This window comes from Podospora anserina, chromosome 1 (assembly GCF_000226545.1).
Source record: "Podospora anserina S mat+ genomic DNA chromosome 1, supercontig 1".
Taxonomy (NCBI): Eukaryota; Fungi; Ascomycota; class Sordariomycetes; order Sordariales; family Podosporaceae; genus Podospora; species Podospora anserina.
This window is the reverse complement of record NW_001914859.1, coordinates 218,550-237,389: the sequence shown is the minus strand read 5'-3', so window position 1 is coordinate 237,389 and position 18,840 is coordinate 218,550. Positions and strand designations below refer to the sequence as shown.

At 52.8% G+C, this 18,840-nt stretch overlaps 8 protein-coding genes across 8 annotated transcripts; 4 read left to right on the top strand and 4 right to left on the bottom strand.

The window, feature by feature from the left end:
* Window positions 1-149: 149 nt before the first annotated feature.
* Window positions 150-1,188, bottom strand: PODANS_1_260 (uncharacterized protein; the record flags this gene model as incomplete). The annotated part of the gene is made up of 2 exons (XM_001912216.1): window positions 150-275; window positions 340-1,188. Coding segments are annotated over 2 exons (975 nt in total), but the record flags the coding sequence as incomplete, so codon positions are not given.
* Window positions 1,189-2,953: 1,765 nt separating this feature from the next.
* On the top strand, window positions 2,954-4,139 carry PODANS_1_270 (uncharacterized protein; the record flags this gene model as incomplete). Its single annotated transcript, XM_001912215.1, has 3 exons — window positions 2,954-3,536; window positions 3,597-3,981; window positions 4,037-4,139. 3 exons carry the CDS (start codon window positions 2,954-2,956, stop codon window positions 4,137-4,139), a joined length of 1,071 nt encoding a protein of 356 aa, XP_001912250.1.
* An 800-nt stretch (window positions 4,140-4,939) lies between these two features.
* Window positions 4,940-5,889, top strand: PODANS_1_275 (uncharacterized protein; the record flags this gene model as incomplete). The annotated part of the gene is made up of 2 exons (XM_001912214.1): window positions 4,940-5,563; window positions 5,623-5,889. 2 exons carry the CDS (start codon window positions 4,940-4,942, stop codon window positions 5,887-5,889), a joined length of 891 nt encoding a protein of 296 aa, XP_001912249.1.
* A 442-nt stretch (window positions 5,890-6,331) lies between these two features.
* Window positions 6,332-7,790, top strand: PODANS_1_278 (uncharacterized protein; the record flags this gene model as incomplete). The annotated part of the gene is made up of 5 exons (XM_001912213.1): window positions 6,332-6,546; window positions 6,604-7,227; window positions 7,431-7,473; window positions 7,509-7,569; window positions 7,633-7,790. 5 exons carry the CDS (start codon window positions 6,332-6,334, stop codon window positions 7,788-7,790), a joined length of 1,101 nt encoding a protein of 366 aa, XP_001912248.1.
* Window positions 7,791-8,009: 219 nt separating this feature from the next.
* On the bottom strand, window positions 8,010-9,665 carry PODANS_1_280 (uncharacterized protein; the record flags this gene model as incomplete). The annotated part of the gene is made up of 1 exon (XM_001912212.1): window positions 8,010-9,665. The coding sequence occupies one exon, from the start codon at window positions 9,663-9,665 to the stop codon at window positions 8,010-8,012; it is 1,656 nt and encodes a 551-aa protein (XP_001912247.1).
* Window positions 9,666-10,761: 1,096 nt separating this feature from the next.
* Window positions 10,762-11,841, bottom strand: PODANS_1_290 (uncharacterized protein; the record flags this gene model as incomplete). Its single annotated transcript, XM_001912211.1, has 1 exon — window positions 10,762-11,841. The coding sequence occupies one exon, from the start codon at window positions 11,839-11,841 to the stop codon at window positions 10,762-10,764; it is 1,080 nt and encodes a 359-aa protein (XP_001912246.1).
* An 859-nt stretch (window positions 11,842-12,700) lies between these two features.
* PODANS_1_295 (uncharacterized protein) lies at window positions 12,701-13,914 on the bottom strand (the record flags this gene model as incomplete). Its single annotated transcript, XM_001912210.1, has 3 exons — window positions 12,701-13,176; window positions 13,218-13,378; window positions 13,439-13,914. The coding sequence occupies 3 exons, from the start codon at window positions 13,912-13,914 to the stop codon at window positions 12,701-12,703; spliced, it is 1,113 nt and encodes a 370-aa protein (XP_001912245.1).
* A 1,783-nt stretch (window positions 13,915-15,697) lies between these two features.
* On the top strand, window positions 15,698-18,532 carry PODANS_1_300 (uncharacterized protein; the record flags this gene model as incomplete). The annotated part of the gene is made up of 5 exons (XM_001912209.1): window positions 15,698-17,201; window positions 17,279-17,526; window positions 17,578-17,684; window positions 17,737-18,032; window positions 18,096-18,532. The coding sequence occupies 5 exons, from the start codon at window positions 15,698-15,700 to the stop codon at window positions 18,530-18,532; spliced, it is 2,592 nt and encodes an 863-aa protein (XP_001912244.1).
* Window positions 18,533-18,840: the final 308 nt, after the last annotated feature.

Sequence of the window (18,840 nt, the reverse complement as noted above, 5' to 3'; positions counted from 1 at the left end):
TATACATTAATTACAATAGTTGTTGCTTCTGCTTTTTCGTATGCTCGTCGTTGTTGTTGTTGTCGTGAATCATCAAATCATCCGTCCCATATTTTTCTTGTTGTCATCGTCAAGGCGGTCCCCATCATGTACATCTAATAACACATCAATCATTTGCAGACAAAAGTCTCGCCAGTCTCCTCTTCGTAGAGCCACTTGTCCGAGAAGTAGTTCTCGGGGTACTCCACGTCGACACATTTGCCGCCTCCAGTAGGGCCAACGTGTGGGCAATGGACCTGTTGTGAAGCGGTTAGTCACTTGTCTCAGTTGTTGTCTGTCTGCAGAGAGAAAGAGACTTACATCGGGTCTGGTCTGCGTGAGCACCAAATGAATGGTTCTGCAGACGACATTGTCACCCCAAGCCTCATCATACGTCCCGTAGTTCTTCTTGGCCAATCCCACAACACAGTCCTCGATGCTGTCCCACTGCTGATTCGGGCCGTAGCACCTCGCCTGCGTCCCGTAGCAGATCTGCCTGATGCTCTCCAACTGGAACTCGGGATTCCCGAGACTCGCCATTGTCGTCCTCGTCACCCAGCTGTTCAGGTTCGGAATCCAGGCGTCATACTTTTCCACCTCGCCCTCCTTGTTGAACTTCCAGAAGGCCACCTGCTTCAACGGAGGCAGTGGCTTTCCGTGATCCGGTGAGCCAGGGTTGACGACGCTGGTGTAGAGGTACACGACGCTGGCGGCGATGTCCCTGCACTCGGACGAAAACTCGACAATCTTGTAGCTGGTGATGGCGGCAGAGGATGGGTTGGCCTGCGGCAATGGCGAGAGCGCAAAGAAGTACTCAATCGAGTGTTCAAAACCGGTGAAGTTGCCGACTGGGTCAACACGGCCAACAACATTTTGGGCAAAGAGTCCTTTTGGAACAAACGCTGCGCCGCCAAAGGTCAAGATGGGTACCTGGTTGGGGTAGACGGTGAGGTTGTAGATGCGGGAGATGGTGTTGAAGTTGCGGTTTCGGAAGTCGGTGTTGGGATTGAAGCTCTTCCAAAACGTCTTTTTCGGTTCTGGCGTTGGCGTGTTGATCTCTTCTTCGGAAACGTCTGAAATGGGAAGAGCGGATGCAAACAGTGATGCTGCTGCCGCCCAGAGGATGAGAAAGTTGAGTCGTAACATCGTTATCGTTATCGTATCGTATCGTTATCGGAAAAAAATATTATTGATATGGTCGTGTCGTTAGAGCATCAGCATGGCGCTGTGATGGTGTTCTAAGTATGCTGCAAGATGCAATCCATCATACCCTCCTCCTCGGCTCGAGAAGAAAAACCCGGGCTCGAAGTGGAAGGGATGGGGACGGCATTGTTAAGTACAGATAGATGATGACGGCGTCAAGCTTTTTTCTCCCCAACCTCGTGGAATTTTCCTGAGGCTTTTTACCTTGCTTTTTTGGTCTTAATCGCCATCAATAAGGTCGGGCTCGGCGACGTGGCGGTCAAGACATGGGGCCGTGTCTCCGCTCAGCTCCGTGGTTCCCTGTTCGGGGCGTTGACGCTAGGCTCAGAGAGCAACGGCTTCGAGAACAGAGAGGTGCATGCAGTGATCGAATACGGGCGGTGTCGTGTCAGAATGGCATTCGTGCCTTTGGGCCACCGAGAAGATGCATTCAATATTGATCCAATGGCCTCGAGTCCAAGAGCAGAGAGCCATGCAAAACCCGCATGGACGAGCGCCCGAGTGACGTGGTGAAGCGGGTGCAGCGAACCACAATGCGCCGCATTCCGGCTTTTCGGAATTTGGCTGTCTGCCAGATCAGTGGGGTGCCTGACATCATTCAGAATGTGTTAGCCCTGAAGCGAGTGCGACGACGACAGGAACCAGAAAAACAAAAACAGTTGATGCCCGGCCCGCTGGGAAGACCCTGAGTGCCTGAGAAATCTTGTTGGGTCGAATGGTGTTCATGCTGCCAGCACACACCATGCCCAAAAGGTGAGTGACGCGCGAGGTGAGGCAAAGGTGAGTGGGAGGAGGATGGAGTGAGTCGGGAACCGGGTGATAAGGTGTGATTGAGGGCGGGGTCTTTCGGTGGCTGGGCCGAACGATAAGGCCACCTGAGGATTTGAGAGGATTACTCAAGGCAGATTTGATCCATCACAGAGTCATCAACAACAAAAACAGAAAATCGAAAGGGAACGAATTGCACGCCGAGTTTGGCGGGGGGCATGGGCGGATGATATAATCCACCTCATGACTGACCCCGTGATCTGGTGCTGCCTTCGCTGCGTTCCAAGGAATCCAGTTCCTGGCTGGAGTTGTGTGTGTGCGCGCTTGGAGCTGTTTCCCTTTTGGGGGAAATTCTCCTGCAGCTGCAAAGATTTGTCGACCAATCGCATCGCGCGATAGCCAGGTGCCGATAACACAACGCGGGGAAGTTTCCAACTGACTGGTCGCTGTCTTTCTTGTGTTGCTTCTCCCCTGCACCTCCACTGCAGGTCCAGCCGGGGCTTACAATTCATTGCCGAAGCTGTGTCAACCACTCACATGCCAGAGTCGACATGTCTTCGCCCAGCGCGCCAAAGTATCGAAATCAACCGACCAGTAGCAAACAAAAGACCGTGTGACAGCCCTATTGCCGTTGGACGAACGAGAGGCGTTATCCCCGGTCGTTGGAAGAGGCCGCTGTCTTGGCCTGCATACATTCCTTTGATCGAGGCCAACAATGGCCGTAAATGGCACCTCGAGCTATCACTCCAGTCCGCCACTGATGCTCGACATCAGCCCATATGTATTTCCAGGCTGCCCATAATGAAATCCCTCGCAATATCAGGATAGAGTCCCCATCTTCATATACGGCACGGGCCCCCAATGGCCTTGTCTTACCCTCCTTTGCCCTCTGTTGCGAGTCCCCGTGCCACCAAAACACCTGACTGACACCGGACCGTCCCTTCACTTACACCTCGTGGGCAAGATGGACACCATCGACGCGGCCACCGTTCCCGAAGACACCCTGCGCGCCATCATCTGGACCTGCTTTGGAACAGCTTTTGTGCTGGTTGCTCTCCGGACAGCCGTCCGAGCAAGAACATCATCGCCCACAGTTGACGACTACTGCATCTTCTTTGCCCTAACATGCTTACTATCGCTATGTGTCCTCGAAACGATACAACTTCCCTCGTTGTACTACATCGCCGGAGTCTTGGCCGGCACCGCCCCAATAGTGGGCATCATTGAAAAAACGGAGCGTTATCTTCTCTTTCAGTTTCCCATCGTCATTCTTTACTGGTCGACACTCTGGAGCGTCAAGGCCGCGTTTCTGACTCTCTACTGGAAGATCTTCCGGGACTTGCCCGTCTACCGCAGGGTTTGGTATATTTTGGCGCTGTTTTGCTTGCTAGCGTATGGAGGGTGCTTGGTCACGTTGACGGTGTCGTGCGGGGGCGATGTCAAAAACTTCTTTGGGTTTGCGACATGCGCAAAGCCGGAGCATGTGTGGGCATCAAACTTCAGTGTCTACTTCAGCACTACCATTGATGTTTTTACGGATCTGTGCAGTGAGTTCTCGCAATCAGCTTGGGCAAGCTGATGGCAATGCTGACAAGTGCTGGAAACAGTTATGGCTATGCCCCTGAGGTTGATCTATAACGTCAAGGTCACTTTGAGACAAAAGGTCGGACTGGTTGCCGTCTTTGGCCTGGGTTTTGTCATGATTGCTTTTGCCATCATCAGGGCAAAGCAGGTGTTGGTGGAAAAGATGTTTGTCAATCTGACATTGCTCATGATCTGGTCGACTCTTGCCGCTTCGATCTGTAAGTTGCTCTCTTCTCTTCTCTCCGTCATGCTGGCGATCAAAAAGAAAACTGACACTCTTGTTAGCCGTCATTGTTGGCACCCTGCCCGCCCTCAAGGTCCTCATCACCGTCCACTCTCGCAACTCAGCAAACCGGTCAAACCAGCATTCTGCAGGAGGAAGCAAGCTCACCGGCAAGCAATCCATCAGTAAGAGTGTGCGGATGGGATCAATTTCAAAAGAAAAGAAATCGATGCAGGGCAGCTTGGACGCGATGGAGTCCCAGGAGGAGATCCTAGTTCAACACGATGTTGTGAGTTTTTCTCTGTTCTCGTCCAAGCCTTTCGGTCTTGTTGACATCAGCTAATAGAAACCCCCACAACAGACTGTCTCCTACAGCGAGCCAGGCATCGCCATTCCTTATCCCGCCCACCCAAGAGACTTGCCAGATAAAGGGCAAAACTATGTTTGACCCAAAAGCGAAAGAGATAGAGAAAAGAAAGAAGAACCCGGGGGTTAGAGTTGTCTTGGTCACCCAATCTGATTCAAAGAAGATACCCTTTGTTTTATTACGTGTAATTTAGTCTCTTTATTTTCTCTTCGAGTCTGATGTCTTCAAATGAGGCCGCCGTTTTACCCGTGGTCGTGGCCTCCAAGAACTTGGCACACAAGTGGAAACAAACCCCCCTAGTGACTTGACGTTTCTTTTTTGTTGGTAGCACAGGCAGGATGCGCCATCAATGTATGAATTTGGCAGTGTACAGAAAACCTGAAACATGGTCGCTGTGCTGCAGAGTTGGGATAAAACACCTGCGCACATGCAAAAGGAGTCAGGGGTAGCAGTGCCAAGAGAGCCACGGCGTGTGTGATCTCCCCTCTTTGCGCCTCTCGGAAACGGTTCACGATCAACGGCCGGATGTTTTTACCCCGTGTTCGTGTGCCGGATCAATTGTCCGAGCGAGGTTTTGGGATTTATATCTACCTACCTCCATGTCTTTTCATCCATCGGAAGTTTTCCTTCTCTTTCTCTCTTCATCTGGCAATTCCAGTACCATCTTTTCTCAGTCATTTCGAGTGTTTCATTCTGGCAGTGCCGGACACTAGCGTTGTATTATTATTCCAACTACACAGCTGTTGATCAGTATACCTACCTAATTTACCTCGAAAATGTATCCAACAGTCTCCAAATCCCTCCCCCTTTCCCTCTTGGCCCTGGCCAGCGTCTCTCTCGCAGACGACAACGCCGAGTCCGTTTCTACCCTCTCCTTCAAAAACGCCTTTGTCAACTCGGGCATCGTCCCCGAAGTCATCCCCGCCCTCGACCCAGCCGTGTCATTCTATGCCACCTACAAAACCGAAGGCGACTCCAACCACAGCGAGCTCCTCATCCCGGGTTCCTCCCTCACCGTCAACGAGATCAGCACCCTCCCCATTGAGTTTTCCGTCGAGAACCTCAACAATGCGACCAACATCACCGCCCAGACGCGGTACCTGATTTATCTGTTGGATGCCGACGCGCCCGCGAGGAGCAACCCCACCGCTCGCAACCTGAGACATTGGTTGGCGGGTAATTTCACGCTGAACGGGCAAAACTCGAGTGTGTTGAGCACGGCGCAGAGGTTGGCGAGGCCGCCGAATTCGGGCGCGCCGTTTACCAACTTTACTGCGCCGAAGCCAGATGCCAACTCGGGCGTGCATCGGTACATCATGGCTTTGTACACCCAGCCGGCCAGGTTTAACACTGCTGGGTTTGAGAGTGTGGGGATGGAGAGGGAGGTTGCGAACTGGAACGTAAGGTTTTTCTTCTCGTCATGATGATGTCCATGGTGAAAACTGACAATGAGACATAGCTCTCCCGCTGGAGGACTCAGCTTGGCCTCGGCCCTGCCATTGGAGCGACCTACTTTGTGATTGACACTGGTGCCAACGGGGGCAATGGAACAAGTGCTCCCCAGGGCCTCAACAACCAGGGCGGCAACGGTGGCAACAACAACAATGCTGGTGGTCAAGGTGGAGACAACGACACCAATGCTGCTGCTGGTATCAAGGCTTCGTCGGTGTACGTCTTGGGCTTGACTGCCCTCGCGGCCGTGTTTGGCGGTTTGATCATGGTGTAGATGTCAAGAGAGGAGAACTAGAAGTGATATTCTAGAACGCTGCCTGCCCAGGTGGTGGGGAGGGAAACACGCGTAAATATATATCCGTGAGACAGGGAACTGTAGCGAATGCAATTTTGGAACACCAAGCTTCTTTTTTAAGGGCCTTTCAGCTGCTTTTCGATGGCGCTATTGACAGAGTTATGGGAATCCTCTTTCCCCATTCAGCGTGCCGATGACCCGCTACAGCGGTCCAGGCCCTGCAAACTGAGGCGCTAACGGCTTACACCCCTGGCACCTCCTTTCAGCCCTGCGTCCAGGTGATGATGATCAAAATGCGCGCCACTCCCGCGGTTTTTATGCTGTTTATATATTTCCTTCATGAAGGTCATCGCCTTCAAGTCGCTCGTTTGATCCCTCTTTTTGTCGCTTTTGTCAAGTGAGTTGTAATTAGGTAAACATGATGGCTCCTGTCACCAAAAGCGGCTGGCTGTTGCTGCTACAAGCCGCCACCACACTCATTTCTGGAGTTTCTGCTCGCTGCAACAGCTGCAAGGCGAGTGATGAGCTTCTCGTGCTCTTGCGTTCCGAGGACGTCTTCTCCGAGGCCCTTCCATTCTGCAGCAGTGTATTGGGTCTTCCCTTGGAAACCGCCGAAGTCACGGCCACTGAGGAGGTGTAAGTCAGGCAGTCTCTTTTTCTCTCAAAAGCTCAGATAACTGACCTCACTCCCAGAGTCATCACCGTGACTCAAGCCACAACCGTCACCCAAGTCATCTCAGACATCTCCTCCGTCACCGTTACCGTCTCTGCTCCCGTTGCTTTCACCTCGCAAGCGATCGCAGTAACCGAATACAAGAAGCATCGCCGTGACACTGCCCTTGCCTCCCTCCCCACCTGGCTCCCCTCCGGCGAAGACGCCTACCCAGACACCCGAATCTCCTCAGCCTGCCACTGCCTCGACAGGTCCAGTGCCATCCCCCTGTCCACCACAACCATCACCCACATCAACCCAGACAACGCCGTCACCGTCACCGAGCCAGCCACGTCAACCGTCATTTCCACTCTCGTGTCCACCGTGACAGCAACAGAGACCCTCACCCCCCCCGCCCCCTCGTCAACAACCATCAGCGTTGCGATCCAAGTCCTGAGGAAATCCACAGGTCAATCCGTCGGCTGGATCTCCAACGCTGCCAGCCCCAACATCGCCACTAACCAAAACAGCGCCCGCCGCTTTACCATCACCGTCCCTGATGATCAGAGCACCTCCTCCTCCGGCATCAGGATTCAACCAGTCGGCGGTGAGGCCACCCGGGCGCTCGGTTTCAGGACTGCGGGCGGGACCACCAGGATAGAGACGTACTAGTATGTGCCGCACTGCCCTTGTTGAGCCAGACAAACTAACGTGTGCTTTGTTATCACCATTTAGTGGCAGCACGGACTACGTTCCGTTGAGTAAGAGTTCCCCGCCGCCTGCATATGTGCCCCCCAAGGAATGGTGAGAATGCTAACCTCTAAAACCAACAGCATCCGCCAACGAACCATATGTCTGCGACGCACAGTTTTGCCACGCCACGGACATTGTACGTTGCCCCTTTTGATCTGGTGGGTCACGCTTGCTAACCACCTCTTGGTAACAGTGGACTCTGGACACAGAGACAGGCTCAATCGGCTGGAATTGGGTCATCCCCGATGGAAGCGGTAAGTTGTTGGCCCCAATCCCCTTTCAAGAAACCGACAAAGTTTGCTGAACCACCAACACAGTCGCTCCGGTTGTTCTGTATCGTGTTGGCGGGTGGATGTACCCCGTTGGAGACCTCGCGGCCTTTATGTCTTCGACGAGTTCGGCGCCGTCCGACACCAAGTACGAGATCACTCTCCGATATGTGGAGATTGTTGAGACTGCCCCCGCGGCTCCCTGAACATTTGACAGCAGGGTGGTGACCTGAATTAGGAAGAAAATACACTTTATCGCATCTATACGTGACTTATTAATAGATCATCACATATCAATAACAAGGTGACTGCGCGTCGCTTCCAGAAGCATGTTTCAGGTATTCTGTAGCAAGGTCATGATTGAGCTTTCTAATGAAGAGCAACAAGAAGAAACGAGCAACGACTATCTATCTCGTACCACTCTATCAAATGCCTTCTTCCTCTATCGCCCAAAGTCGGCATTTAGCGCAGGTGTGAAGCGCCCATGGTTCCAAGGTATTCCCGGCCGTGCCGTTTCCTGCGTTCGCCCCGGCCGCCTTCGTCGTCCTAGCCAGATCCTGCCGGCTTGTAAAGAGTCCCATGCATACATAGATCATATCCTCAATATGCTCCTCCTTAGCCGCAGTCTTGCCTTTAGTAACCGCGGGTTGCTCAAGATTGGCACCGCTGTCGACATCAACCTTGTCCCCAACATCAGTCATGGGAATATCAGTGCAAGTGCTGTCCTCAGCCCCAACTTTAGCAGCACCAGCGCCATCCCCAACAGTATTCTTGATGTTAGAAGTTGAAAGACTCCCACTGCGTCCTTCACCACTCTTGACCTGTTTCCCACTCTGACCGTCAACCTTGGCATCTCGCTGCCTAATTTCCTCCGCCCGTTTTCTGTGAATAGACCTCAGTGTCAACTCGCCATCATCTTCCGCCTGCCCCAGAATTCTCAGCATCCTGTCGGTCTCTTTCACGCCCTTGACCTGTCCAATTCGATTACCGAGATAGGACAGCTTAGTCTTTATTGTTGTCAGCTCGCCGGCCTCTTGCACATACAGTCTCACCAGGATGTCGCGTTCTTCCCTTGAGCCTACAACTAGTGCTCGCTTCTTGGGGACTTGACTTGCGACCCTAGGTACTTTGTCCATCTTGCTCAAAGGGACAGCATGTCGAACCGGGGCGGGTGCTGATTGCACAGATGGCCGAAGTAGATAGGAGTGATCTGGGATGGGTGCTGGCTGAGCGGATAACGGAACAACAATAGCTTGATCTAGGGCTTGCACGCTCGTCTCATACACTGGGCTAGTTCCGGGTTCGAAGCACGCCTCGGTCGTTGGAAGTGTTGCAGAGCCGGCAGATTCCAGGACTGAGGGAGTAGCCGAGACGGATGGAAAGTTTATCATATCAAGCAATTGCATGGTCGGTGAGTCGGGAGGTGACGATAGAGGACTGGAACCGCGTGAAGATGAAGGGTTCCATGCTGAAATCTGATGTTCAGTTGTTGGTATCTGTTCACCAGACAGGATTGGCAGGTGAAGTTGATCGTCAACCAAAAACTCGCTGATGTCAGCCTGTGAAGCTGAGGCATCCCCTCTATTAAGCAAGTCGGAGCAACCCAACACTGTTTCGAGGACTAGGTTGGGTGTAGTTCGCTCGGGAGGTATTGAATGAGGACGTTGAACCAATTCAGATTCGCCGCCTAGAGGACTGCCGCTAACATATGGAGAGAGTGATCGGGTTTTCAGCTTGTTTCCTGAAATGGTGTTGTACTGGACCTGGAACTCAAAGTCGGTTGAAGGCGGTTCGATGGGTTTGAAGCTGAGTGATGTCTGTTGCGGCGATCTTGGCGGATCAATGTCCATCGAATCACTCTGATGGTATAGGTCTTGCGAATTGAGAGGTGAACAAGGCTGATGTTCTTTCGAGGCTGACAGTGTGCTCGTTTCAGACGTTGTCTTTCGTGTTTTCCAAGGCGATGGAATAGAGCGAGTGTCATCCTTGTCCGGTTCGGGAGTCGTGGATAGCCACTCGGTGACTAGTGACGTGGATGATTCGGTACCTTCTTGCAGTTGGGGTGCTGGTTCAGACTGCATGTCTTCTACATTGGCCACCTCGTCCTCGTACTCATCCTCAGAACTTGGTGGGCAGCTGTGAATACTGTCCGTTGAGCCATTATCACTACTCGGTTTGGTGAACCGCCTTGGGACACCTTGGATTCCAAAGTATCTAGTGATAACTTCAGAAGCTTGCCCAAACTTTGTATTGGGAAGCGATTGTTGATTCGTGCTAGTTACCGCCGTCTTGTCCGCCACTTCCTCTTCCGCCTCTGTGTAGCGAGTGGTGTTAAGAAGTTGTGGTCGCCCAGGTAGAATATGAGGACTTACTTCGCTTTGTACTCCGCCTTGTTACTCTAGGCATTGTAGCGATGAAACTGAGCTACCTTATATATGTTGACAGCAACAGCTCAAGTGCATGTGAGATGGAGCGCGCGGTGGATTGGCGATGCTGATGTCCAGACGGTAAGGCAGCCAAGGTTGGCGTCGGCCGGCACGTTGTGGCTGCGAGTCTAAGGTACGAAAGCAAGTAAGGTAGGGCTAAGAACTCTATGTGCGGTGTAGCAACTCTCGGGGCATAGATAAGGGTGGCCTCGGCTTCGCGAAGCCGGGGCAGCCTCCAGTCACACAGCCAAACAAACGCCAGTCTCCGCCAATACAGTGGGCAACGGAGAAGAAAAGAATAACAAAGATGCAAAGAATGGAAATTTGAACGCAAATTCTGCCAAGTTTGTGCGTTCGTTTGCTCGAGTGACAGGACAGCAGTGCTCGATAGGAGAAGGCAGGAGCCAGGCGGGCCTCGGAGAAGGCGGAGTCGCTAAGCCGTTCTGGGTCAGGGGACCAGATTTGTAACAAGGCTACCACCTAAGGTAACGCACCATCGCATCCATCTGCCAACAACTACGAAGAAGGAGCCATCAGGGAGAAAATCGCTGTCGGAAAAGGGGCCCACCTCGACCTGCATGCAATTCAACTGGCCGGCTGTCAACGGGTGGGCAGTAGCTCAAAGCATATTTCCGATGTGCAGAGTGGGGAGGGGGGACAAAGGCAGCGCAGCAGCCGCGCATCATCTCAGCATAAGGTTACCTATCTATCTTAATCGATAAAAAAAGAAGGAAATGTTCAGAGTACAATCTCAAGGCTCATATGCCGGCGGTGGTGTACTTGCTGCCACAGTCTCAAACACCCTCTCTCTGACCTTTTGCAGCTTTTCGCGAGCCTCCCTCATACTCTGCTCCTCCACCCTCAGCTGTCCCTCGAACTGGGCCACCCTTTGCCTTGCAGCGGCAACCTGCCCGTCCATCGCCATGGCTGCCCGCAACACACTCTCCCTTGAAGCCTTGATCTTGTCGTGGAACGCCATGTCGGTGAAAATGTTGTCAAAGAATACATCCATCATCAAGTTGCCTTGGTCGATATTGACCTGCGGCAGGTTGGTGACTCTTGGGCTCATGCGCTGAGCCTGCATCACCAGCATGTTTGCCGACATGACCTCCCTCTCAGCCTGCGACAGCGCATTTCGCTCCATCATGTCCGTAAAGGTCCCGCCACCAAACATATCCCGCCTCGAGTGCATCAACGCCTCCTCCATGAAGCCCAGCGCTCTCTTCATCCTCAACTGACCCTCTCCCAAAATCTTCAAAGCCTGCCTCTCCGCCTCTGACTTGCCCTTGGTAGCCTGGTACGCCTGAGTCCTTGCATTGGCCTCCCGCTCCTGCTCATCCTCCTCCGGATACCCCGGTGTCGGCCCGCCAAAGATCCTGCCGTACAGCTCATCCAACTGCTTTTGCACATCGTTATGTCTCGCCACATCCCTCTCCAAGTCAGCAGCCACTCGCCTCGCCTCCTGCAACTGAATCTTGACGTCCTTGTTGATTTCCGTTTCTCGGTGTTCTTCTTGAAGCGCCTCAAAATACTCTTGCTCCTCCTTGGCAGCCCTCTGTTCAAACTTTTCGCGCTTGCCGGTAGCCTTGTAAGCAAAGCGCTTGAGGACGGAGTCACGGTATTTCTCATGTTCGTGGTATTCCTTTTTGCGCTTGCGGTCTACCGCTGCGACGCGCGCGTCTGAGGCTCTGACCTCGCCTTCGAGATCCTTGACGAGGCGGCGCTGTTGTTCTAGTGAGGGGATGGCGTGGTCAGTTTGTTGGAGGATGGCAAGGAGTTCCTTGTTTTTGGCGGCGGCGGCCGTGATTTTGGCGCGGACTTGGTCGGCCATTTTTTTGGTGATACTGTGGGGTTGGGGTTTGTTGGTTGTGTGTTACGATCTTGTTCAAAGAGTGAAAGTGGTCTCTTCACGATGCAGGAGAATTGAACCTGGCAGAGGGTCGCCCAGAGAGAAAATCCTTCTGTATTTATTTGTATTGAAGCCAAGAATGGAATGCGCCTTACAAACGGGCATCGAATGACGTTACCCGTCATCTTGTCGATGAAAGACGGAGGCCGTTGATCGGCTCTCGCATTGTGGTTGGATCCAATACGTCACTCCACTCTGGAACTTGCTGCTGCGCCTTCCCAGGCACGCCAGGCACTCTTTCTTTGTGGGGCGACTGTAACCACATGGCAGGTCGGACAAAGCTGTTGGATTTTTTGATGTGACACTTACTCTCACCTCGGCGCTGGGCTGCCTTCATATCGATGGTGTGCTGGTTTTCTCATTCTCTATTCTCTGTCGGCGTTTCCGCGTTTTCACCTGGCGTGTTCTTGGCCAAAAATAAGGGGACCCTAACCCTGGCGACCCCCCTTTGTACGATACACATGCGATGTGTTCTGTGAACAATGAAAGACACCGGTCGACGGAGGTTTTGATGAGACGAGAATAGCCTCATTTTATGTGTCAAATCCTACTACTATGTTCATCATCAAAAAGAAATAGGGCGACTTGAACCTGGCCACACCTCTACAATAGACATGATATCACGAATGCATTGGTACGTTGGGAATTGTTGTTTCATAAAAAATATTAATTATTATTAATCAGTTATCCACCTCTTCGCTATGTCCAGCACCCGTGAAAATCCGCCATCCCTGTATGGATAGGAATACCGCCAAAGTACGCCCTGTATGGTAATAAACCCCTACTCCACAACCTTTTTGACGACAGACATAAATGTGCTGTCAGCGAGCAGAGTTTCCATGGATTTCTCCGGAAGAGTAATCAACACCTCCCATTCCTTCTTGGGGTTGATGGCGGGGCGATGGGGGAGAACCAGGCAGTGAGGAGCCTTGGCCCACGCGCCCTGAACACGGCAGACAGCCTCAGCTCTCACACCATCACCACCGGTCACAGCGTTTCTGAGACCGGGGAAGAAGAACTTGGCTTCGGTGCCCAAGAAGCCCCAGGTGTTGACTGACAAGTGCTGGGGACCACGAGAGTCGAGGTTCATGCTTAGCTTGCGGATATCTGGGGTGTTGTGGAAGAGAGCGGTCCGGGTGAGGATGAAGTCTTCGTTGACGGCCTTGTTGGCGGCCCTGATGGCCGTGGCGATCTTGGTGAGGCTGTCGCGACCCGAGGCGTGGGTGTTCCAACGGCAAGCAGAAAGAGGTCGAGAACCTTGATGGGTCCACGAGTGATGGGAAGGGTCACCGAGTTACCGTAATAATAGCCTTGGATGGCATCAAAGTACTTGTCGGCGTACTCCCCCTCGGCGAACAGCTTCTTGAACTTGTTGGACCAGTCAGCGGGGTTCCAGAAGGCCGGGGCCTGGTTCCGGAAAGCCCACTGCTGAACAGGTTCCATGCCGGAGAGACGGGCCCTGGCGATGTGAGATCAAGCAATGGCAGAAAATCCGAAAAAGGCCGAGATCTTCAACGACTTGTCGAAAAGGTTAGTAATCTTGTCAAGATCGATAATGAAAGTCTTGCCAACATCATTGGTCTCAGGAGCGTTGGGGAGAGTCGAGAGGATGGGTTGGGTCGGGCCGGTAGACTCGTCCAGCAGAGCGTACTCCGGACACTTGGCCAGGAGGCTCGAGAAGTCCTTGCCGCACTTTTCAAAGGGAAGGCTCAGCCAAACGTTGGCTGGTTGGTAAGCACCGATGGGGTCATTTTTGTCCTCAGCGACGGTGGCCTTGCCAAAAAGCTCAAGGAAAGTAGCCAGGTTGGATCCGTCTGCAAAAGAATGGTGGAGGTTGACAAAGAGAACGAACCCACCCTCGATGAGGAAGAGAACCCGGAATTTAGAGACCGGGACAGGTTCACCCCCTTCTTCCAAAGGAATGTTCAGAGTGAAGTCAGGATGGACGAAAGCCTTGGCCGGGAAGCCTTGGGCCGCCAGCTCATCGTAAGACATCTTAAAGAGGGTGTCAGAGGGGGCGTCAGAGGGGGTGTGGAGCACCTCCAAGGGGATAAAGTACGATTTGGTCTGCTGGAGAACAACGTTGGTGTGCTGCACCGTGAGATTGCCGGCAAACTCTGCCCGCTCCAAAGCGAGCCGCCTGAGCGAATGCCTGATGCGGCCAACGATGTCATGTCCCGGAGGCTTAGCGGTGAGGCTGGTAGGAAAGCAGAGGGCAACAAAACATGTAGCCTCGGAGGGCAGCTTGGTCCCAAAGGGACAGCACTCTCTGAGAATCCATGATGATTGTTGGGTCCGAGTGATGTATTGGTATTCGTGGCAAAGTCTTAGCTGGTTGATGGACAGATGAGATTTTGCTGATGAATGCGAATGATGAGGAAAAGTTTGATCGGAGAGTCGTCGGGATGGGTTTTTGCTTAAATAGACCAAGGCCTGCGGGTGGTTGAAGGCTGAACTGTTGTACTGTTGCGAGACCAACACTGCTAATGAGATTGTTGTGAGGAGATTGATCCTGAAAACTGGATCAAGAAATCACACGCTGTTCCTGCGTTAAAGTTAATATCTGAGGAAAAATCCAGGTATTTTGAGGACATTGGTTCTAAGGCAAGAGCCGACGTGTGATCCCAGGTCAATGTTGCTATCTGAAAGGCGACAATATTGGCATGAGAAAGTCGAGGTTTCTTGGGAAGCTAAGATTGGATTGTTGCGCGGAATCGATCTAGCCGAGGATGTCCTTCGTCGAGAATTCGAGGCGGAGGCAGAAGTTGAGGTACCTAGCTTTGGCTTTTTTGTCGTCAGGAAACGCCTGTCTGTCGATAATTCACATTGGACTTACAGTGAAGAGGGAATGTTTCTTTGATGGTTTTGATGACGGCAACTGGGTAAACTTTGAGTTCTCGGGATGTGAAGGTCACTGATACGATGGTGGGGAGAAGAGTTGGGGGGATGAGGAGGAAGAATTTAAACTCTCAAGATCTCCAACTTGCTCCTGTTACCATCATGGACCCCGCCATGGTGAAAAAGTTGCCATTGTACAGTGTGAGTCTGGGAACAATACAATCTAAGTGAATAACTGTGGGACGAACCTGATCATGCTCCAAGAATGGGATGAAAAGAATGAATCTTAACTGGAGCAACCCATCAGGGTTCACTGGGAAGATTGGCCTCGGGCAACCACTTTCTGGGAGCAATAAATACCAGTGAACATGAATGATTTATTGTGTCATAACAGAAAGAGCAGCGGATGCTGATGATAGTAGGTCACGATCTCACAGTCAAAACACATAACGAACCTCTTCACATGTACACATTTGACACTTATCACGTTCTGAACAACATAGGGAGCTCGTGCTACTACCAACATTCTGCCATTGGAGTTTAAAGAAGAAAATACTGATGACCACATTGCAGCGGAAGACATCTGACCTTGCCGCCACCTACACATGTTGGTACCACGATATTTTGGTCTGTTACATGGTGATGTTGGCGCATATATATTCTTGTCAATTGTACTGGACAAAGGTAATCTTGAACACATGATCTTGCTCGAACTGGAAACCCCATCTCGAGAATTAGGTATAGAGCTCGAATCGAGTCATGAGCATTCGTATACTGCCATATTATAAGTCGGGTGTAAGACATAGTGTGAAATGGTGACATGACGTTGACCTCACCGCCCTCGGCTCGTGGAATTTGCCGCTTCTATGGGGCTTCGGTCGAGCGCTGATCCCCTGAACGGACATATCTCTAGGCGCTGATTGGCTGGCACAACAGGGCGATGTCTGTTCCAGTCAAGTGGCCCCCACCGCGGACGGACAAAATCATCCACCAGGGCCCACCCCCCGCATTTTTGAAAGATCCAGTCCTGTCTTGGTTTCGGCTATCGACCTTTTTCTTCCCCAAATCCCCATGTCATCTGTCATCGGCATCTCAGGGCTCCAACAAGGCAAGGGAATGCTACTGTCTCATGTCAGCAATGGCCGACACCTCAGGACTCCACCGCTGCTCCGTGTGCTTCAAGACCTACAAACGGCGAGAGCACCTCCAGCGCCATCGCGGCACGCACACATCCGAGAGACCCCACCGCTGCATCCTCTGCAATGCTGCCTTCCAGCGGACCGATGTGTTGAAGCGCCATCTCCAGACCTGTGACGGCGCCGCCAACTCGTCCTCGGGCCGTCGTCGTGCCTGTGACCGCTGTGTTCGCCAGAAGAAGGCCTGCAACTCGGGCCAGCCGTGTCTCAACTGCGAAAAGAGAGGTGTCGAGTGCACCTATGGCGGCTCTGCCGGTGCCGGTGCCAGTAACGGTGCCAGCAATAGCGCAGCCCCCCTCCCTGCTCCTCCTGTCTCCGCCCCCGGACCCCCTTCCATCCTGGGAGAGACCTCCTCAGCTCCTCCTCCTCTTCCCCGTATCATGCCACAGCTCCCACCGGTACCAGCCCCGATACACCACCACCACCACCACCACCAGACCTTTGACGATGCTTCCTCGGCCATCGTCTCGACTCACGGCGGCAGCATGGACGACGGCACAGCGTCCACCTTTGATGATGTGCCCTATGACGATCTCGATGCCCTGATCCACCAAGCCGTCACAACATTTCCTGTTCTTGACGGTCACCACTCCATGCCGGACGGATGGCTGGATATCGACTTCTCCCACCAACCCAATCCCGGCGGGCATGACGGCCTCACCGAGCAAGATCACCAAGCCGAGGCTTTCCAGCGGGAGCTGAGCCCAAGCTCAACCACTTCAGAGTATAGAGGCTACTCTTTTGGATTCTTGTACGACTTCACCAGCCGGACTGGTTTGGTCTCATCGTTCGAATGTGCTACTCTGGCTCAGCGTCACCAGATCGTGGCGGCATTTCATAATTCCTACCTAGAACGCCAACATCCAGAATTCTTGGGTGCCGTTCCACCTCTCTTCATGCCACTAGACGACCCAACTGCCGCCGCACTAACGGCTAGTGGCGTGTCCGGCAGCAACACCCTTTCATCTTGGTCACTATGGCTCCATAACCCTATAGTAATCAAACTGCAGCAGGTGGTCCTACTAATCAAAAATGTTGTCACGGTCAAGCCGAACAATAGCACTGTCACCCTCACGTGGTCCGCCGCCCTTGAACAGCAGTGTCTTCAGTTCTTCTCGCCATCGAGGTTCGCCAAGTTCATCGAGCTATACTGGTCAGTCTGGCATCCGAACGTGAACATACTCCATCGCCCAACCTTTGACCCGACCACGTGCAAGTCCATCCTCTTGGCAGCCATGGCTCTCATAGGTTAGTTTAGTCCATGCTTGGTATTGGGACGCCGTCTCTTTTCTGACACATGAAAATAGGAGCGTGCGTTTCTCCAGACCCAGCGGACAATGAGGATGCCAAGGTGTGGTTCAACTGTGTGGAGGAGATGGTCTTTACAGATGACGACTTCTGTAGGGATATTGAGCCTAGCACAGAAGTCACCTCCCCAACAAGTGTGCTTGCCAGCCGCCGCAAGCTCCAAGCACTACAAGCCTCGTACATTGTATGTCTGTACCAAAATTGGGAAGGAACTGATGCCGGGAAGAGGAGGATTCGCCGCCATCGGTTCAGCACAGTGGTGTCTGTAAGTGATGGAACCCCCGGTGCTTTCTCTACTTTTGCTGACACTGGATAGGTGGCGCGAGATCTGGGTATCGACACTGCTCGACATCCTGACTACAGCAGGCAGTTCAAGCATGATTTCAACTGGATGGAGTTCGTCGTGCGGGAGGAACTTATTCGGTGAGTGTTGACTTCGACTTGACTGTTAGAGAGTTCCTAACATTGCTGGCAGCACGTTCTTGTGGATATTCCTTGTCGACACGGCATTCGTCATTTTCAACAACCTGCCCCATCGCATGGTGATCAAGGAGATGAAAATGCACATGGCAAGCCCGGAGGTGTGTTTCCAGGCCGCTAGCGCAGAGGCGTGTCTCGCAGAGATCCATCGATGGATGCCTCCATCAAGTCCGTTTGGGGGCATGCTCCTTCGCGATGCAATTGAGCAGCTTTGCATTGGTCCCATGTCCCCCGAAATGCACCGGCACTTTTCTCATCTAGGTCCTGTCAACCTGTTCGCAACGGTTTCGGGTAAGCATATCGCTCCACTTCCTCTTGCACCCCGGTGCTTCATGCTGATGACAGTGGATACAGCGATTCATTACATGATCTTCCAACACCAAAATCTGTTTGGCGTCGAAGGCCAACTCATACCGATTCGCAATGCGTTGGACAACTGGATCACCATATGGGAGAGGTGTTTTGACATGTCGACATCATGTTGGCCCCACGGGCTCCTGCAAGATCACAATCTGCCTCCCGAGATGCTCTGGAAGCGGATCGGGTTTGTCCGGTTCTCGGCCGAGTACTGGCTTCTCGGGAGTCTACTCACAAATCGCCTCTCTGCGACGATTTCAAAGCCCATGGCCCGTCACCCTCACATGGGTGCCTCTCCACCCGAACAATATGGCGACCAGGGAGCCGTCACCAAGCCGGCAAGGGTTGAGCCAATCTTGGACAAGTACGACCAGACGAGCATGCGGCAGGTCAACGACCTCATCACGGACTTTCAAAAGTTCAACGTTGAGTAAACGTAAAGAGCTGGGGGGTTTGCGAATCTCTGTCAACCCGTGCCCTTGTGATACCCGAGTGCTGACTCGAGCACACCTCGGTCGAGGAGAGAGATTGCGGGGAGATCCGGGGAGCGAGAAGGATCACGAAGGACAGATTGCTCTTTCCAATGCCACGTAGGATTGAGAATGCTCTTGATTTCTGTTTTGGGAAGCCGGAAAAATGAGCGTGCCGATCCGGCCTCCCACATCACCACCGCTATCTCCGCGCGGTGGGCCGCCATGGATCTCAGCTTCACCCCGCAAAACACTATCCCACCTCCGCACCG